The sequence below is a fragment of the Pseudopipra pipra genome, chromosome 18, assembly GCF_036250125.1.
Source record: "Pseudopipra pipra isolate bDixPip1 chromosome 18, bDixPip1.hap1, whole genome shotgun sequence".
NCBI lineage: Eukaryota > Metazoa > Chordata > Aves > Passeriformes > Pipridae > Pseudopipra > Pseudopipra pipra.
This window is the reverse complement of record NC_087566.1, coordinates 4,574,755-4,594,392: the sequence shown is the minus strand read 5'-3', so window position 1 is coordinate 4,594,392 and position 19,638 is coordinate 4,574,755. Positions and strand designations below refer to the sequence as shown.

Genomic DNA, 19,638 nt, shown 5'->3' with positions numbered 1-19,638 from the left:
CATGAGGTAGATGTAGCTCCAGTGTGGTTTTTAATCAGCTTTTTTAACAACAAAACAAGCAAAAACATTTTCACTTAATTTATCAAATATAAATGCCATCCATAGAACTAAGTGAATGTACACATCTCTTCCATCCTCCCCTGCTATCAAAGGGGCAAAAAGTCCTACCCCTGAGCTGGAAAGTTGGATCAGAGGCATTAGAGATCCAGGGCAAGCTGGATCTCCCGCAGGCGGGCGAGCAGGCTCTGCACACGCTGTCTGTCCGTCAGCTGGGCCGCGCTCAGGGTGTTGATCCTCCCCTGCAGCTGCAAGGGAAGGCAAGAGCATGAGCTGTTTGTACAGCAAGGCAGCATTCAGTCCTTCTGACAGCAAGAGCTGCTCTAAGATTTTTCTTCTTTTGTGTTATCCCACTTAGAAGCAGTTAAGGGACAGGACGTGTCCCTTGGGAACAGCTCAGTACTGGCTGTGGATTCAGAGGTACCAGAGCAGTCCCACACCTGGGGTATGAACGTGGGGACTCAGCAGTGCAGGTGCAGGCTGCACACAGGGAAACTGTCTCGAGAGACTGCAGACAAAATTTCGAGATGGAATCTTCTAAAGCCTGATCTGTAGCTTGGAAATAGCCTCAGAGAGGTCTGTTAGAGCTGGAGTTGCATTTCTGAACAAAGAGGAAGAAGCATTTCCAGAGCCTGTTCTCATCAGCCCACTTCTGCCCACAAGTTTCCCTTCCCTTGGCATTTTACCAACAGCTTAGTACACAGTTCCTCACAGCTGCCATCAGCCCTTAGGCTGAGTGCAGAGCATAGTGATAATCACTTCTGCAGCTTCAGTTTGATTTGTACACACCTGACCCAGCTCTTCCTGAACTCCTTGCACACCAGCTCGGGCTCCTGGTCCTGAGCTCAGTTCCAGCCACTGCTGCAGAATCTGTGCCTGCTGCTGACAGGACCTGATAAAAGGGATTAGAAGGATTCTTATTCCAATTAAGAGCTCAACAGTCTAAGCCAACTTAGACTTGCAATTGATACTTGCAATAACACCCAATTTTTTGTCTCAAGCCTGTGAATAGTTAAAATCTTTTAAAAAAGTGAAAAGAAAAAAGGATGATGGAAAGTAGAGGAATCTGAAAACTTTTCTCCCTCTCCTAATCACTGACTTCCTCCTTTCCTGACAGTTAAATCCCCTCCAAGCCTCATTTTCTTTTGAGCAATTTTGTAAATGTTTTCTTGTTCTAGTGGAGCAGTTATCAAATACCAGCCATATTTATTTTTTTAATTCACAGCTGGAAAAGCTCAGTCTTCATTCCTCTTGATAAAAGATCTAAAAGCTAAATTTCAGCTGCTCTGCCCAATTAATTTATCCTGCCTTCAGATTACACCATGATACCTCTGACTTGCTTCTCCAAGAGCTGCCAAAGGTATAATTAAACCACTTGCTGACTACAGAAGAAGTTATGCACATACTCCCTTTCACCTGGACTGAACTCAAAAGGAGAAAATAAAAATCTCTAGAACTTTTCTCTGTTCCATTCACAGTTCTACTGTGAACAAACTGACTATTTTCAGGGTAGATAGATGCATACAAATAGTGCAGCATTGAGTTGAAAACACAAAGAAAGGCTGGCTAAAGGGCCTTTGAACATACTTGAGCTCCAGCTTCCTGCTGTAGTAGTACTGCATCTGCTGCTGGATGTGTCGGAGTTCAACCTCCACCTTTCTCTGCAACACCATTTCTTCTCTGGAACTGTGCTCCCTCTCTTCCCCTTCAGCTGAATGGAAGACACAAGGCACAAGCAATGGAAGTAGAGCAGACTTCTTATCAAAGAAACAGGAAACATTTTGAATAGACAGGAAAAATTGAACCCTCCTGAGTCCTTCTCACATGGTTTGTTACCCTGTGACATGTATCTGTTCACCCAAAATGTCAGGTACAGTGAGAGAGCAGTACAAGCTCTGAAGGCTCAGTTTGAATACACACCAGATAAGAAATGCTCTAGTGAATGGTTTAGTACTACAAACACTGTTTTGGCCTGTTCAGGATTTAGTGGTTTATATCTAGTCTAGAAGTAATTAGGTAGTTAAAGTCTAGTCCTGCAGAACAGAAGTTTTATGCCTTCATGTCATTAAAAACACCCCAGTGAGAGGTGCTTGGACACCATCTGCCCCCTTTACACCCATGCTGTCAGTACAGGGAGCTCTCAGAGAGCCTTACTGGGTGAACTCTTCCCTCCTGAAGCAAATTCTGCCCCAGCACCTGAGCACATTCTTGCTAAAAAAAGCCAACCCTAAGCAGTTCCCACCCTTCAATCCCTAAAACAGGGCTTTAGCCCCCAGATTCAGCAGAATCCACACCACTGTATTACCATCCCAAAAAGGAACACTGATACCCTTTCCCTCCTGATGCTGGCATACAAAACTGTCTTGACTCCTGTCCATTTTGGGGAGTTCACTTGGAGTCTCATATAGATTAGAGAGGAGGATGTACAGTTGCTACAGTTTGGATCTGAGGACCTACCTGCAGTTTGGTGACTCCACTGTGCCACCAAGTCTTCAGGTGACAGCAGATGTGGCTGCAGATTTGGTCGCAACTTCCCCACTGAGTTCTGCTGGGACTCTTGGGGATGGGCTCCTTTGTGACCACTCCCAGGCTGATCTCCTCTCTACAAGGTCAGAAGCAGAGCTTAAAAAATGGGCTCTTTAATATCTAGCATAGAGACATCACATCAGTATTAACCCTCCCATTCTGTGTGGAACAAGGGAGTTTAAAATGCAAGCACTGACTTGTAGGTAAAGTGAATTCCAATTTTTTGAGCCTCTCAGACACAGCCTCTGCTCCTAAACTGAGTTATTCTTAAATCCCTGTAAATCTGGATGGCAAACTGTAACTGCTCTGAGCTCTGAAGGGGCAGCCCTCTCAAGTCAGTTGCCAGGAAAAGAAGGGTAGGAAGACCACCGGGAAAAAAAGGCCTGAATTACAGTGCAACACACGTGGATTGCTTCAGACTGGGGGTACACAGTTCTTGGGCATTCAGAGGCAGTGCATTTGGTCAGCTTTAAACATGACAGCTCGAACAAGAACAGCTCAGCATCCAGCTGGGCAGCTCAGAAGAGCCACAGGAAAACACAGCAACAAGCAACAAGCTGCTGACAGCAGCCCAGTGCACACACTGATTGTTCCTTCAGCAGTGCACTCACCTTCTCTGACCCAGCTTTCATCTGGGGCATGAAAGAGGCAGGAGACCAGAGCTGTGGGCCCTGCCCAGCACGGGGCACATCTGCTGTCCACAGTGGGGGAGAGGGGAGAGCAGCACGTGGGAGAGAGGGAATGGGATGGGAATGAGCAGCACTGCCCTGAGACAGACATTCACAGGTGCTTTCCTCCAGGTGAGGTGTCTGCAGTAAGTTCCCAGTCTGTGCAGAACAATTATTCACAGATGTTTGCTGAAAGGGCACCTCTGACCTGTAAAAGAAGAAGGATGAGGTCACTATACAGTGCAACCTGTTGGTCTTGCCTTTGCAGTCAGTGGAAAAAAAGGGATAATCTTGTCATTCCCTTGCATACAGCTCCCCAGTCAGCTGCCTCACTATGCCCACTGTAAGTCACCCTCTTTTCTTTGTTTTAAAAATAGATTCTCTACCTAGCAAAAGGAGGTCCCAGCAGTTCCTTGCTTTCTAGAGACTCCAGAAGGAAGTCAGGCCTCCGTGGTGGTAACCTGGCTCGTTGAATAGCCTTTCTGAAAAGAAAAACAGAATAATGCCCCAGAGTCAGGATTATTTTAAATTGGCATAAACTGGCATTGCAGCTAAAGAAACAGTCCTGTTTCATCATTCATCCCTGCTCTGCAACATTCCCCTTGCACACAATAGCAATTCCTACAGACTCAATTTCCACCTGTATTAATGTGACAATCTGGTTCACCACGTGAATGGTTGTGCCAACACAGGGAGTGGTGGAAGGGACACAACTAAATGGGGCAGAAACACTTCCAAGCTTAAAGCAATGTGAAGTTACCATCTTATTTCCCTGTAGGGCTCCTGTCCTGGACTGAGAAGCTTCATGGAAGATTATTACTTGCAATTGCCCCATGATCAGTAGGATTTTTTTTAAGGAAAAGCTTCCCCAGGGAAAAGAAAGGGGCAAGATGAAAGTTCAGCTTCTGTATAGCCAGGATCTTGATGTTTATTATTTCATCAGAGCTTATACATGGCTTCAGTGACAGCTCTAGGTGACTTGGGCAAGATAAGCAATCCTGATGGCCAAAGGCCCACAACAGATATCTTTCAAATGTTCCTCTGTGTGACTGTTCCTATGACAAATGACCAACACTCCTGAATTCAGTTGTATCTTAAGAAACACACAGTGAAGGTCTATAGCTGAGCTGATTCTACCTGTTGCTGCTATGCAAATATAAAGTCACAAATTCCTTCATTATGTGTGGGCTGATGTTTGCATTTCACAGCAGCTCCTGTGTAATTGCACCACCAGTCATATGATGCAGGGTCAGAGAAAGAGTTTAGGAGAGTGCACGAAACTAAGTCATCAGTCTGAAAACTTGTAAACACAAAAATGAGACACACTTAGATGCAAAGCTACACATATGCCAGAGAAATGGGGGAGGAACTAGAAGTTTACACTCACAGATCACTGAGAACTGAGCCCCCATCAGCAGGGTGCAGTGGTAGATGTCTGCATTTTGAAGGCCATGGCTCTTCCTCTGCTGAATGTCCTCTTGTCTCAGGACTAACATCAGGCCTCCCAAATGTCACCTGCTTCTTCAGAGGTGGCAGAAAAGAAAAAGGTTTATTTAATTTCTTGGAGAGAGCCTTCTGTTTCCACAGCATGGAACAGCAGTACAGGGAGTGGGGAGGGTTGTGGGCTGCCTGCCAACACAAAGAACAGCAGAGATCTGATGGTCAGAGCAGGAGCAACACCACATCCCCCAGAGAGAAGGACACTGCAGAAGGAACTGAGATTTCTGATGACCTCACAGGCATAGCATCTAAATTAAGAGGTTCCTGTGGTAACATTTGGGCAAGAAGAACTGGGTACTTCCGCAGCAAGGAAAGCTGCACATTATAGCAAATGGAACAACTGGTGTCTAGGAAATCTGGAATAGAGCTGGGAAGGCTGCCCAGAAGCAGGAAGAGAGCAATCAATACAGGTATCCCTAGCTTCCTTTTCACAGACAGGGCTGGGCTCATACTCAAAGGCAGAAGTGACATAAGCCCACATTTGAAGGTACAAGCAGAGCTAAAGCTAAGACAGGATCAGATGCAGCCTCTAATGCTTCATTCTGGCACAGAATTTAGAGACCAGACCCTAGTCACATGCAAAGGTTTCATCCAGGAATATTGTCTATGGCAGGAGTTGGCCAGTTTTGAAATTGTTCCATTAAGAAAGGTTCCCAATTAGCAACATGAGTGTCAAGTCTCAGTCTCAGCTGAATGAAATGCTTTGAACCACGGGCAAAAGTGTATGTAGGATCCAAACAACAGCTGGGATGTGGGGCTCCAAGATACAGACATGCACACACACACAAACACATCTCCACACAGAGCAGAGACCAGAGCAGCCCACTTCTGGATACATCTGAGCAAACACTTCTCTCTTTCACCTTCAGCTGGTGCTGGGCATGGAGCTGATCCTGCAACTGTTTCATGCCACTGGGGTTTCTCAAGGTCCAGATTCCACCTTCTCTCAGAAAACTTGTGTGGTGAACTCCTGTGCCTTTTTTATTGCCATCTTTCTTCTGTTGCTCCTTGGCAAATGTGAGCCAAGCATCAAATACCTACAACAGGAACAAGAGAGAGCTGGGAGTGTTACACAGACAGATTCCAGGCCAGGGACTCCCCCTGCAGACACAAACATTCTTCCACAGGATAGGGATAGACAGAGCTACAGCAACAGGACACTGCCACAAGGACAAAGGGACAGAGATTTAAGTCAGCTGAGGCTGGATGGGGTAAAACACATGTACATTTTTTAATTGGCTAAGACAATTTAAGGACAGTTTTCCAGCATCCCAAAATAACGTACAGCAGCCCAAAGACAACAGGAAGCAGATACTCAGTGTGCACTGTGCTGACTGCAGTCAGACCTGCCCCTGAGCTGCACACCTGTAACCTCACTGCCCCTGCCCCACAAACCCCTCACCTTCCTCTGCACCGCCAGGGACCAGTGCCACAGCGCCTGCACTGTCTGCTGCTTTTCCCATTGTTGCTGCAACAGCTGTCAGGGGAAAAAAGATGCACAGCAACCAGGTTAGGAGTTCACACACCCCATACCAGCCAAAGCATCAACCAAAGAGGAAATGCTGGCAGAGCCAGAGCAGAAAAACCTACTCAGTTCACTCAGTCTATGGCAAGGTGTGTCTCTGCTAGTAGAACAAAAAAATCCTGAAAATGCTTAAATAATTTTTTTTTGGTCCTTGTGTAAACAGAACATGATGGAGAAGAATGGATAAGGATTAGAAAGGAGCTAGGGATCTCCCCGGGGGAAAATTCCTTACCCGTGCCTTCCAGCAAGAGAAGGAAGCAGAGTAAAGTCTGTGAGTCATTAGCTGATCTCCCCGTCTCTGCAGCAGCTGTGAGGCAACCAAAACAGTGAGTCACTTGCAGGCAAACCTCATTTATCTGAGCCAAATGCTACTAGAGCAGAACAGCTACCAAACAGCCTTTACCAGCCTCCCTTTGTTCTGCTGAGGTCACCCTCAACACCCACATGCCCTACAGTGCAACCCCATTTGCAGGTATCTGAGTGCAGCCAGGATTGCATTCACAGTAAATGTCCCACCCATGGCAAGCTCAGCTTGTCACCTCTTGTTAAGTCTGTTATTTCTATCGGTTTCTTGAGGCAAGACACAGGCATGTTCCTTCCTCCTCAGCACATAAGGCTGTCATGCTCCTCCTCAGCCAAGACTGTCATTCCCCTCTCCAGGGCACACGGCTGCTCCTCCACACATCCCTTCCCATAGGCTGGGGAGGTTGCTGATCCTTCTCACCGTTTTCTCAAGGCACTGCTGATGATAATTTTTCCATTTCCCCAGGTACTCGTGGAGCAGGTGCTGCTGGTGGTGCTGTACTGCCCTGTGGTGCTGAGCCCTCAGCATCAGACACTCCCCCGTTAATTCCTTCCAATGAAGAAACAGGGTCTGTAAACGCACTGTTGGGAGAAGATAAATTAACTCAGGTACCAAAAGGAGACTATTAATTTCAGAGTATCAAGTGATCAGCTGCTCTTCCAGACTGTTTCAGCAATACTCAACATAGACAATACTCAGCACTGACAGTATTCACTGTAAGGAATAGTTGCAAAACACTTCAGGTAACAGACAGTGAGCAGTGACTTGCAAGTCCTCCCTGCTGTCACATTCTTTGTAAGCTTTGGGAAATCATTTGCCCTCTGTGCTTCAGAGTCCTCATGTCAAGAATGTGGCTGGTACCATGAAAATGCTTGCAGAGTTTGAGGGCCTTGAAGCAGTAATATTGCATTGCCCTCAAAACAGATGTCTGAGCTTCTCAAAATTAGTAATGGAAAATTGCTTTGAGGAAGGAAATGTTACCATCCCTTATACAGACAAGGAACCAACAGAGAAGCAAAAGCCACACAAGCTGCCTTCAGCAGATCACTGGAGTCCCAAGTCATTCTCCATTCTCTGGGGATGACCTTTGTAAGCTAACAGACCATCCAGTCACTTCATCTGCATAGATGACACAACAGACTGACCTTGGCCCGTACACAGATAACAAGGTCTTTTGAGAGCTCAATATCTCCATCAGCTCACCTGTATCCAGGTGTTTCCTGGCCTCCATCACAGCTGTCACCTTCTCCTGGCGGTGACACGCTCGCAGCCAGGCCGTGTGTCTCCACTGCAGCAACACCTAAACACACCATGCAAACAGGGCATGGGACACAGACTGGCACTGCAATGGAAGGGGAAGCAAAATACTCCCCATTGCTGCCAACAGCACCATTTCCATCTCATTTTTTCACATAAGGCTCAGCAAGACAGTGAAAATTTCCCACAAATTAAACATATCAGTATTTTAGAGGGTCCCTCTGGCATTTTTCAAGGCTTTCTTCTTTTCCATCCACCCACCCTCCTGTTCCATCTCACCAATATTACTATGCTACATCATAATACTGTTTTTCCCTTCCTGCTAAGAAATGAGGAGAAAGAAAGGAAGAGGAAAAACCATGGGCTCACTCAGACAAGTTTCAGAGACACCTGTAAAAACAAGACAAGGCTCTCAGTTTTCAGGCCTTTCTTAGTAGTGACTCTCAGATTAAGTTTTTGGTTGTTCTAATTGCATTACCTGACCCCTGCCCTGAACCAGCACCTGTACTGACCCCTTGGCAGCTGCTGTGCACACCCTACCTTCGACAGGACTGCCCTCCTGTAGTGCTCATCTGCCCGAGCAGTTGCCTTGGCTTCATGGATAAGAGCAAGGGCATTTTCTCTCCACGTACACAGAAGCTGCCTGAAGGCAAAAATACACAAAAAATGTAAAACCGAACAAAACCCATTAAGAATGATTCTCACTTGTTTATTTGGCACCTTCCTACTCACAAGGGAACCAAAAACAGCTGCCTCCAAAAACTCAGTCATGCAAATCACCTTCTGCCTGTTCAGGTCTCTGCTGAAGAGAAGGCAGTGCAAAAGAGAACACTGAAATCCAGAGCTCAGCCAGTCAGGCTCTGCAAGTGACTCAAGCTGTACAGCATTAAGACAAGTAAGGTAATTAAAACTAAAGTAACTACAGCCTCTGCAGTGTGGTAATATCTTTAATCACTCTCCTTGCTGTAATGGAAGGCAGCTTCTACATCTTCTACACCATAACAGAATTCATGCACTGCAGGGAACAATATAGTTTGTTGCCTGCTGACTCTCATAGGACTAAACAGAGATTTAAAAAAATGTCCAAGCAAACAGGAAGAGGTTGATTTCTTTTAACTGGATGACCTGCATGGAAATACTAATGCATGGCAAAGTCAACTCCCAGCACTGAACACTCAAAAAGTTACAAAAGTGGCAGTGAAAGAAAGTAATGAATTTGCCTGCAGTGCAGTCCCTTCTCTCACACTGCCCAAGGAAAGGCTCACCCCAGCAGAAGCCTGGTGTGCTCCTCCTCCTTTTCAGCTACTCGGTACAGAACACACTGTATGTTTTGTTGGTAACTCTGCAAAAAAAAAAAGCATTGAGAGGTAAATTTCCCTCAGCTGTTAACACCTCTGAGGAGAGGAAACATCTAGAATGTCTAAGTAGCAGCTCAGGAGAGTAACAGTGGAAAAAAAATGCTTAGAGCCACTGAAATCAAATGCTGTTTTTCTGTGACAAGCAGTAAATGTACCCTAGTTACTGCTACCTATGATATACCCTTCACCAAAGCCACGAGATTACACTGGTTATGCTCCACAAAGCAATGCTAGAGCTTATACAGCCCTAATTACAGCAGTCTGCATTCTACCTTGCACACTTGGTGCCTGGAGTGAAGCAGTGTGGCAGCTCTTCAGCTCTCACTGGAACACTTAAGCCCACCCAGACAAGTGCCTCACAGAAAAGGACATTCCCTCCTACCTTCCAGGCTGCCAAGGTCTTGCCCAGCAATGTCTGTCGATAGTGCAGATCTGCTCGCACCAACTTCCTCCATTTCTCACGCTGATGTCCCACGTACTGCAAGGAGGGAGGGGAATGAACTCAAAAAATACACAGACATGAAGGAGGTAAAACAGGCAGTGACAGAGAGAAGAGAGAAAAGCACCATTCCCAGTCTCGGGGGAAACAACAATTCTTTATTTTGCTCTAATAGGTTTTCACTCAAATTGATGCTGCACTCTGCTATTCCTCCAAAAGGTCTAGTTGAGGTGGTTTTTCTTCCTGGCCTTTGTAGGAATCCTCCTGAAGACTGATTCAATTCACTCAAGTTAACAGGTCTGCACCAACATACAAGTGCCAACTGTAACATTTCTCACAGATTCTCACAACATGCTGTTTGGCACACCTAGTACAACTCATCATGGTAAGGAAAAGGCCCAGCATAAAAGTACCCTGTGACAGGGTCTGCTACGACCTGCACAAAACTACAGGCCTGGCTGCAAACTTCTAACTTAAAGTTTTGAGAAGGACACACAGTACTGGGCAGGGACAATTTCATCACCTGACTCTGGTTACATTCCCAGGTGCATCTAAACTATAATCCCATTCTCACCATATCTAAACACATGAACAAGTAGACAAAGAGCTCCCTTCCCTTCCTCTACTGTTCCACCCACACTGAACTAGTTTTACCCACCTGGAAAGCGAGGAGAGCTTAGGAATGATTAGTGTTTAAAATAAACTATTTAATTTCTAGCCATATGGGTACAAGCAATCTGAACATAATAAAGAGTTTAAGCTCTTCCCCCTCTCTTAACTTTCTCACCTCCCTCCACTTGTTCCAAGTCTTCTGCAGACACTTTGAACAGTGAAATCTTAAGGCTTGCATCTCCCTGAGCTTCCTACAAGAAAAATAATTATTTCTCCTACAATGCAATCCATGTTACTGAATCCTTCTAGCATAGACTCAAGTCCACATTTATTATTATCAGCAAGTCATTTACTGAAACACAAACTAGCAGACTGCCAAGCACAAATAAGGAGTCAGCATCATCGTGAATTAAATGCTGTTTGTCCTTAGTAGGGCACCACAGGGCCAACCCAAACTACTCTCCCTTCTTAAAAAAATCTTCTTACTCTGTTTTTCTCTCCTGAGTACTTTGCTTCCAGAGACAGAAGGCCTTCAGCTTCAGGAAGTTACTGTGGTGATCTCTGGCCCGAACCAAGGCCTCCTGCTCCTCCAAACGCGCCGCTGTTCTTCTGCGCCAGGAGCACCAGAAGCAGCGCAACAGTTGCCTTTCAAAATGAAGCACAGCCTAAGGGGGAAGGAAGGTGGCAACGAATACATGACACAGGACACTCACAAACAGAAGAAGACAATCCTTAAAGATGACATGCACAGAACTGGCCAATGCTGTTTTCCTCTCCTCAGGTTGAACAGCAGTGGCCATACCACCAAAGGCCCTTTGCTGTGAGGTTATTTAACATGTTCTACAGGTTCCCTGTGTGCATGTGGAGGGATGAACTGTCACCAGAAACAGAAGAGTAAAGATGGAAAAACCACAAACTGGTAAGTAGCATGTGAAGGGCTCCCAAGAACTGATAAGCCCCAGAAACCAGTCCCGTTGAATTCACAAGAGCTGATAATCTCCCACCACCAAGAGCCAGCCATATCTGCACAAGAACACCCACACTACCGAAAACTTGGAGTTGTGTAACAGGCCACATAAAAGGAGGCAATGGCTGCTACATAAAAAGATTCCAGGATTACATATATACACACATCTTAGGAAATGAAGGACTCCTTAAGGAACTTTATGGACACCTACCTAGAAGCAACTAATTTGTCAGCACAACCCTGAACTTCTTAAATAGGCTGGGGTTGGTCCTTTAATTACTATTATCATTTCAATGAAGTAACTATGAAAATGACAGTGTGAGAGTTGCCCCTGACTTGATCTCCCACCAGGGAACAGGGAATTTACAACATCCAAGTCCATCTCATGCTAACTCATGTTCACAGACAGTGACTAAGGAATCACCCTCTCCATTTCCTAAGCAAGGCCAGGTAAGAGAGTTACATTTACCCTCTCCTCCCCCATTCGATCCTCCTGCAGCTTGCTGGCCTTCAGCAGCCACGTGTCAAACACCCATCTCAGCAACACCCTCCTGCAGGCAAAAAGGGAGAATGTCAGCACAGGAGAGAATTCCTTCAGAAAACACACATGGAAGTCAAACAGCCAATCCATCTACAGCTTACACAGTTACTTGCTTTTTCAAATCATGCAAGCCTTCTTTAGAAATCAGGCAGCAGATAGACCATTACTCTGATATAGTCCAGCTCTTAAATCCAAACAAGCCTCAGAGCTCATCTTAACAAATCTCCTCCTCACATTCCACAGAGAAGCAGGAGATGTAAATTGTTCATTACTCATAGAAAATATCAGAGCAATTGGCATCAAGATGGTCACGCTCCCAAAGTATTACCAGACTTTAAAAGAGAAGCAAAGGCCCACAAATTCCACATTTGTACAAGTTTATATTAATGTTTCTCTGCGTACCTATAACGGACATGAGCCACTAATGTTAAGGCCTGCTGCTGTTCTTCCTCCTTCTCTTCCAAACGGGACTTCCAACGGTTCCAGAACTTCTGCAGCACCTGAAATAAAACAAGACAGATGCAAAAAAACCCCATAGAGATCAAGTGAGGAGAAGAATGCAGAGAACTAAATTATTAAAGTTCTACTGAAATTGCACACTGCACTGGTTGCCTCCTGCACTGCTTCACATACCAAACCTCTTCAATTACCTGCTATGAATTTTTCTGGCAAAAGAAAAAAAAATCACCATAAACGTAAGGAAACAGAAAACTAAATTAATGTATCTAAGAGTGGCAGTTGACTTACACAGGAGATTTTCTGTGCTTATGAGTATTTAGGAACAAAGTCACTGCTGTAATAAAAAAGTACTTTGTAGGTGAAAGTGGAAGCCAACAGGCCAGCTCAAGAAACACTAACACAAGAGTCAAACTCACTGTAACTTGGTGCTGACGGTGTGACAGATTTTTTCTCATTCTCTGAAGATGAGTGTTCACAACATTCTGCCAAAGACCCTTAAAGCCAAGCTTCTGTAACAATAAGAAACGTACACAACTTTATGTAATCCAAATCAGGGAAGTTTAGAGCTGGCTGCTCCTTACAGACAATGTATGTTTGATGCTATTCCTTGCAACAGCCAGGATTCATGAACTTGTCATCAAAGCAAGGCATCCATTTCCTCTCACAAACTGTCACTTCTCCAGCTTCCCAACTGGAATAATAATTGTTCTGGAGAGCAGCACAGTTTCCCCATTTGTATTCAACTGGCAGATTCCAGAACAGTTAAAATTTAGAAACCTGATGTCCAATCCAAACTCTCTATGGCATCTCCCACTGAACACCCACACCACTGTCAGCATTACAGGGCCACTCCCCACAGCCCCTTCCACCTGCCACGTGACCGTGCTCTTACCAACAGGTGATGTCTGTAGTGCTCTTCAGCCAGCTCACACTGCCGAGACTCCTCCACACACAGCACAACATCTGTCACTGAGTTAAAGTATCCTTTACACAGAGACATCCCTCCCAATACACACACAGCCTTCTCCCACAGAGGGGCACTGCATCTCCATCTAAATGGGCTGCAATATTTGAATTTCCAGCACTGTTATCAGCAGAAGTTTTGACTAAAGTCAGAGTTATTTTAGATTTTGATGGCTTATCACAACAGATTTCTGATTCACTGTTAAGGAATTCCTCCACAACCATAAATTATTTTCTGCAGGCTCTTAGGTGTCAACACACTAACATCCAGTAATTGCACCAGGTTAATTAATTGTTAGTATGGCATTACACACATCTTTCTAATGATAACATGCTTGTTGTCACCCACACTGCTGCACAACATTCCTGCTTATTAACTGGATCTTTCCCCCGCGGGAATGCTTTTAACCTGTCTGTGCTAGAGAGTAAATACAGATGGGATACAATGCTTCCAGTGTGCAAAGACTCTCCATAAGGCAATCCTTGCTGCTTGTTTTTCCAAGTCCTTTTGGTGAGCATGAATTCTTCTCTTGCACTCCAACAACAGCCGCCAGTCAGAGAAACAGCGCCGGAGCGTCCGGCTCCGGTGGAGCTCCTGGGCCAGCTCTGGAAAACAAACACAAAATACTCCTGCTCATTTGTGTCAGGTGAGATCACGGCATCTGAGCCACTGGTTCGGAAGTGACAGGAGCTCTAACACTGAAAAATGATGGCAAGAATTCCCATTAACACTCAGCTATGGATTATATTCCTCCTACTGATCACAAAGGCAGTTTTAAGGCAGTGACCTACTGTACTGACTTAAGAAGGGCAAGTTAAGACACTGTGTCACTTGTTCAACACACACAAGCTTGCTCACATTTCAGCATACTCCCAGCACTAGTTCCTAGTTATCCAAGCTGGATTCTTTTCCACTACCACCAATCAAAAGGCAATTCACACAAATATCTGAACTCATTCCAGTGACTTCAAGGGATAAAGCAAAAGAACTGGTGTAATAACCTTTACCATCCTGCATGAGTTGTGATTTGTCTGATTATCAAGAACATCCACAGACTGCTCAAAGTCCTGAATACATCCTTCTCACAGATATCCCAGTTAGAATATAATAGATAATGTGCAAGTTTTCATCAAGGGAACAGTAAAGCATTTTCTCTTAAATCACAAGGAAAGCAGGTGGTCTTCCCTACAGTTCAGTGTGTGACCTCAGCCAGCCAGGCCTGTCACAGTGTGCAGCCCAAGCTGCATCTCATCAGCTGTCAGGCAGAGACACTGCAGTGTCTCCTAGAACAGAAAAACCCATCACTGTGGCCTGAGCAAAGGGGCTGAGCCCTGTTCTGTCCTCACTCACCATTCTGACGTTTCTTTACTCTGTGGAGGTTTAAGTATCCCAGCCATGCTCCCAGGCATCTCCTCAACTCCCAGTGCTGATGGTGAGTGACTGCCCTGGTCTCCTTCTGCTTCTCATTCTGGCTGTACAAATACAGCTCTCGCCACTGCAACCAAGCCTGACAGAAGAATGGAGGGAGGGCAGTAAGGAGAAAAAACAGACAAGATTAGGGAACCAGAACAGAGAAGAGAAGAGGAAGAACACACAGGCAATAGGAAATTCCATGTAAGTTCTGAAGGTGAACTTGCAATCTGAACTTGCCCAGATGCAGCTTCATTCCATTTGCTCATGTCCTGATATGCTACTCCACCATAAGTACTGCAATTTGCAAAGTAAATTAATACAAGGCCTAATTTTTATTCATCTTCAACATTTTCACACGTGTGCAACTTAAACATTAAAAACATTCAGCAGTAGCTGAAGCTCCTGGGACTTACTCGAAATTGCAGGCTCTGGGCCCAGTGCTGCAGAGCCAAAATATTCATTTGATGTCCAGTGCATTTCTGGTAGTGTTGTCTTCTCCACGCTGCCCACGAAACGCTGCCAAAACAATGTTACAGACATGTTCAAACACAGGGGTCATAATTCTGTGCAAGAAATCACCTTCTTCTCACTGGAAAAAGGTATGAAAAACAATCTTTTCATAGACTCACAGAACAGTGTGGGTTGGAAGGGATCTTAAAGATCATCTCATTCCAACCCCCTACCATGGGCAGGGACACCTTCCACTAGACCAGGTTGCTCCAAGTCCTGTCCAACCTGGCCTGGAACACTTCCAGGGATAGGGCAGACACAGCTTCTCTGGGCAACCTGTGCCAGGGTCTCACCACCCTCATGTTAAAGAATTTTTCCCTAATATCCAATCCAGATCTACCTTGTTCAGCTTAAAGCCATTCCCTATTGTCCTCTCACTGCATGCCTTTGCAAAAAGTCCCTCTCCAGCCTTCCTGTAGGCTCCTGTTTGGTATTGGAAGGCTGCTTTAAGTCTCTTAAATTCAGTCTGTGAGTGTGCCAGAACTCAAACATACCAAAAAGAAAAATAAAATAATTAAAAAAAAATAAATTCGAAGATGGAACAAAGTCACTGCAGGAAAAGGTAACACAACCCAGGTAAAAGCCACGGCCTCATGGTCAGTGCCTCTCTGCCCATTCCACCCCGTCCTTACCGCAGACAGCTTCTTTCCCTGAATGCCAGTGCCACAGACTGCATCCCACGTTTTGTCCTTTCAACATCAACATAAACCAGCCAGCACTGCCAGGTCCTGAGCAGCTTTTGCTTCTTTGCTGTGCACAAAAAAAAAAAAAATGACAGCACCTTAAGTTCAGGCAGGAATCTGGCACGTTTGAACCACTGTCCCCAACTCCTGTCCCCTCAACCTGCAGGGACACCTCGTGGGAAGCCGTGAAATGACAGGGAAGCTCATCCTGGGTGAGGGTGTCACACTGCCCAGTCCCAGAATCGCTGACAGCACCATCCATGCCACCAGTTCAGAGCAGCGTGAACGATCAGACAATGGTATTGCTTTGTCTTCAGAGCTTACAGGGTGTATAATGTATAACAATACTCACTAATGACCTTAGTGGGTAAGAATTACAGGATTTTCTTTGGTTCGTTTTCAAAAAAAAGAAGTTCATCAGGTTCATCAGTAGCTTTTCAGGAGTTATTCTCTAGTACAAGCAGAGAAATCAACCAGAAACAAGCCAAGTTTATTTAGCAGGCTGGTCATGCAGCTAAAAACAGAAGTGGTGCCACAAATTCCAGTTTACCACTTTATGCAGTGTGCTGCATTTTCTCCTCACAGCAGGCTGGCTGGTCAGAACTGACACTATTGAAGCAAAGTTGTCAGAAGAAAATATCATTGATTCTATGTCCCTTCACACTTACACATAAAAAAACCCCCAAACTTTTTTTTAAGATTTCCTTGTGAATCAAACATTAACCAACCTTAAACCAGGTCACGGTTTTCTGTGAGTAAGTAACACACAGCTTCTGCTGTAAACACTCTGGCCTCACTCAGTGAGAAAGGAAGTCTAAATGGCCTGCAGTTTGTGTCCAAAGGTGCCAGGCTCTGGGATAGTCTGAGGCTGCAGTCATGTGCAAGGAGACCAGTTAACTTATTTTGCAAATCAGCTCAGAACAAAACCATTGCAACCAGTACAGACAGCTCCAAGACAAATCCATTGCAGAGCAAAGAATCTACACAATAAGACCAGGGGCACTTCAAAAGCTTGGGCTTCTCTTCAGTTGTAAGACACAGGCTGGAAGGAACAGTGAATTCAGGTAAAATGAGTGCAGTTAATACCACAGGGAATTATTATCTAATGTCTGTAGCCACAGTTGATAGAGAATTCCAATAATTCTATCAAAAAATATCTATTTGAACACACATTAAGTTAAAAAAAAAAAACAAACAGAAGAAAAAAACCCACCAAACCACCCCCTCAAAAACAAACACTGTGATCCAGAGCAGATGGAGAGGCCCTTAAGCTTATCCAGTGGCATCCCTAAATAACTGTAGCTACACCACAGTGCCTCCCATGGAATCCCCCTGCCAGATCCAGCCATCTGCTCCTGGAAGCACTGCCCTGCCAGGGCCTGGGGGAGCCCAGGGGACACAGATTCTGGGGGAATGTTCCCCTTGAAAACTCCCATCTCACTATGCCCCCAAATAAAGACAGTTACCATCACTTCACTTACCATGAGACTCTGCAACACAGTATTTGTTCCTCTCTCCTTGCTGCTGGCACACATAGGCTCTCCAGGCCTTGAATATCAAACTACAGAGGAAATGCCTGGAAAAGGAGAACAGTGCCATTTGGTGAAACAGCCACCAATGCCTACAAGTAGGATTCTTTCAAGTTCGGTTGCACTCTAAAGATACGTTGAAAAGGGAATTTTGACTTCATCCTAAGACAACAGCAACAAAAAAGACAGGGTGAGAAAAATATGACAATAAGCAATGAAGACATTGCTCTTGGCCTGGAGGTACCATGGCTGTAACTTGCTTACTGGTATTAATAACTCCTTCAGAACCCAAGGAAAACTTCTCACACACACATCCCCCAAAGGGAAGTCATTTCACAAACCTGTAGTGGTTCTCTGCTCTGAGGCTGAGCTTCCTCTCTCTGCAAACTCTCCACCACTCCTTCCACTGGCCAAAAGTTTTTTGAAGAATCTTCTGCTCATAAAAGGATCTAAACAGTTGAAAGATTTGGACATGGGAAACTTCACACAGGTTTCCAGAGTGACCACAAATCACTTTTAATGAAGATTACAGTACCTCTTCTCCAGCCTTGCCTGCTTAGCCTAACAACACCTAACTGCATCTAAAACCACTACCCTACTGTCACACTTTATTCCAAGACTGTGAATATGACAAGAACCACTCAGTTTACTGACTGTAAACACTTCACATAAAGGCAAGGAATAAGACAGATGTTGTTAACTTGCAAAATATCTGAGGGCCAGTTGACTTTAGACACATGAATTTATCCTCAGTTCAGTGTTTTACTCAACCAGGATAGTTAATAACAGTACATGTATTTTCCTTGCTAGTTTTGTTCTTTGCTATTTTAACACAAAATATTTTATGTATAGAAACGAATGCAAAATCAGATTTTATAATGCTTTGATGTTTCCATTGTGTTTCAGAAACAGCAAATTTAAAATCTTCCCAAAGAACACTTAAATAGGCTCAGGAGCTCCTTCAGCCAGTTGCACATCACCTGGGCTAAAAATGAAGCTGTTCATCTGTTCATGGACCTGCTCTTTCCAATGGATCCTGAGCCATGCTCAAAATGGAGTCACAGGTTACATATGACCTTCAAATTCTTTAACTTTAGCAGAACAGTCTCTGCTTTTATACCCAGATTTAATTATCACACACCTGGCTAGGCAAGAAGTGATGGCACATTTCAACTGAATTGTGAACAACTAAAAATTCAAATATGGGAAGATCTGCATGCAGGAATTGGGATTTTTCTCACCTAACTAAAAATAATGGTCATAATCTAATATTCCAACACTTTTCCATGTGGTCAAGATGACCTGAGCAGCAACCTAAGAACATAAAATCTCATCAACTGGGGTATGAATCCTTTCAAAATATTTCTCACCTCTTTGTATTTCTGATGGAGAGAAGGTAAACAGAAGGAACCATGACAACACACAAGCTAACAAACAAAAAGCACACAAGCCCAGCCTGACACTTTTGATCATAACTATCCCACCAGCTCCATGAAATTGGTCACATCTTTAATAACAGCAGGATTAGGCCCAGAATACCAAGAGGTCCCTTGGTGAACACATCAATCCTCTCCCAAGATGCAGTTCACAGCCACCTACCCCAAGGCAAGCTGCTAAGTCATTCCAAACACTCAAGCAGAAAAGGAAAAAAAAAAAAAAGAAAGAAAGAAGAAATGAGCTATGTTATTATTTTGGACTTGGTGCATTAACAAACAGAACATTGCAAATAAAAGCCGTGGAGAACTAGGGATTTCTAAATCTAAAAAGGCCATTAATTGTTGCTTATGTTCCTTGCTGATCTTTATAAAATGTATTTCCACTTCTAAAAAAAAAAAATCAAATAATCCTTGTCCTGAATTTATAGGCAGCCAAAGTACTGCCAGTGCAGTAGATGGGACATCAAGGACAGTGAGGTTCACAGGGCAACTTCCATTTACCAACTAAGGCAAAACTAGAATATATTTGATACAGTGCAATGAAACTGAATCACTAAGAGCCTGATTTTATTCCAAATGCAGCTCTTCCCACTGGGAATTGCTCCAGTTCCCAAGGGTGTGGTCAAGCAAGAATGAACATGCAAATTAAAGCAAGCCAAGAAAAGAGTATCAAAGCCTTGGGTTTCAGCAGCTCACACAACACTAACAACAGAAAGGGATTATCTGCCACAGGTATTTCCAAGTCAGCCAGACACCAAACATGCACATTAAGAACAGTGCAAACAGTAAAACGAACTGAATTTTCAGATCTCTCTCATCATACCTTGGAGAAATGGTCAAATTTAAAGCAGGAATCACAATCATACCCCATCAGTTAAATGCAACTTCAT

General features: G+C 44.5%; 1 protein-coding gene across 8 annotated transcripts in view; it reads right to left on the bottom strand.

Moving 5' to 3' along the window:
• Nucleotides 1–19,638, bottom strand: part of SFI1 (SFI1 centrin binding protein) — a 29,788-nt gene that overhangs the window by 4,606 nt on the left and 5,544 nt on the right. For 4 of the 8 annotated variants that reach the window (XM_064675414.1, XM_064675412.1, XM_064675418.1 and 1 more), the window contains 27 exons: nucleotides 17,654–17,761; nucleotides 17,265–17,359; nucleotides 15,733–15,850; nucleotides 15,004–15,106; nucleotides 14,528–14,684; nucleotides 13,621–13,782; nucleotides 13,106–13,176; nucleotides 12,630–12,722; nucleotides 12,157–12,254; nucleotides 11,683–11,764; nucleotides 10,733–10,911; nucleotides 10,422–10,497; nucleotides 9,578–9,673; nucleotides 9,103–9,179; nucleotides 8,378–8,480; nucleotides 7,784–7,880; nucleotides 7,001–7,161; nucleotides 6,509–6,583; nucleotides 6,154–6,228; nucleotides 5,615–5,788; nucleotides 4,639–4,772; nucleotides 3,638–3,733; nucleotides 3,195–3,459; nucleotides 2,515–2,659; nucleotides 1,645–1,768; nucleotides 847–949; nucleotides 64–305 (listed from right to left, as the gene is read on the bottom strand). In XM_064675414.1, coding sequence (XP_064531484.1) covers nucleotides 198–305; nucleotides 847–949; nucleotides 1,645–1,768; nucleotides 2,515–2,659; nucleotides 3,195–3,459; nucleotides 3,638–3,733; nucleotides 4,639–4,772; nucleotides 5,615–5,788; nucleotides 6,154–6,228; nucleotides 6,509–6,583; nucleotides 7,001–7,161; nucleotides 7,784–7,880; nucleotides 8,378–8,480; nucleotides 9,103–9,179; nucleotides 9,578–9,673; nucleotides 10,422–10,497; nucleotides 10,733–10,911; nucleotides 11,683–11,764; nucleotides 12,157–12,254; nucleotides 12,630–12,722; nucleotides 13,106–13,176; nucleotides 13,621–13,782; nucleotides 14,528–14,684; nucleotides 15,004–15,106; nucleotides 15,733–15,850; nucleotides 17,265–17,359; nucleotides 17,654–17,761 — 3,175 coding nt within the window. In that variant the 3' untranslated portion in view covers nucleotides 64–197. Of the gene's footprint in view, nucleotides 1–63; nucleotides 306–846; nucleotides 950–1,644; nucleotides 1,769–2,514; nucleotides 2,660–3,194; nucleotides 3,460–3,637; nucleotides 3,734–4,638; nucleotides 4,773–5,614; nucleotides 5,789–6,153; nucleotides 6,229–6,508; nucleotides 6,584–7,000; nucleotides 7,162–7,783; nucleotides 7,881–8,377; nucleotides 8,481–9,102; nucleotides 9,180–9,577; nucleotides 9,674–10,421; nucleotides 10,498–10,732; nucleotides 10,912–11,682; nucleotides 11,765–12,156; nucleotides 12,255–12,629; nucleotides 12,723–13,105; nucleotides 13,177–13,620; nucleotides 13,783–14,527; nucleotides 14,685–15,003; nucleotides 15,107–15,732; nucleotides 15,851–17,264; nucleotides 17,360–17,653; nucleotides 17,762–19,638 lie in introns of those variants that run through there. The other 4 variants (XM_064675415.1, XM_064675416.1, XM_064675417.1 and 1 more) reach the window with 4 other exon arrangements.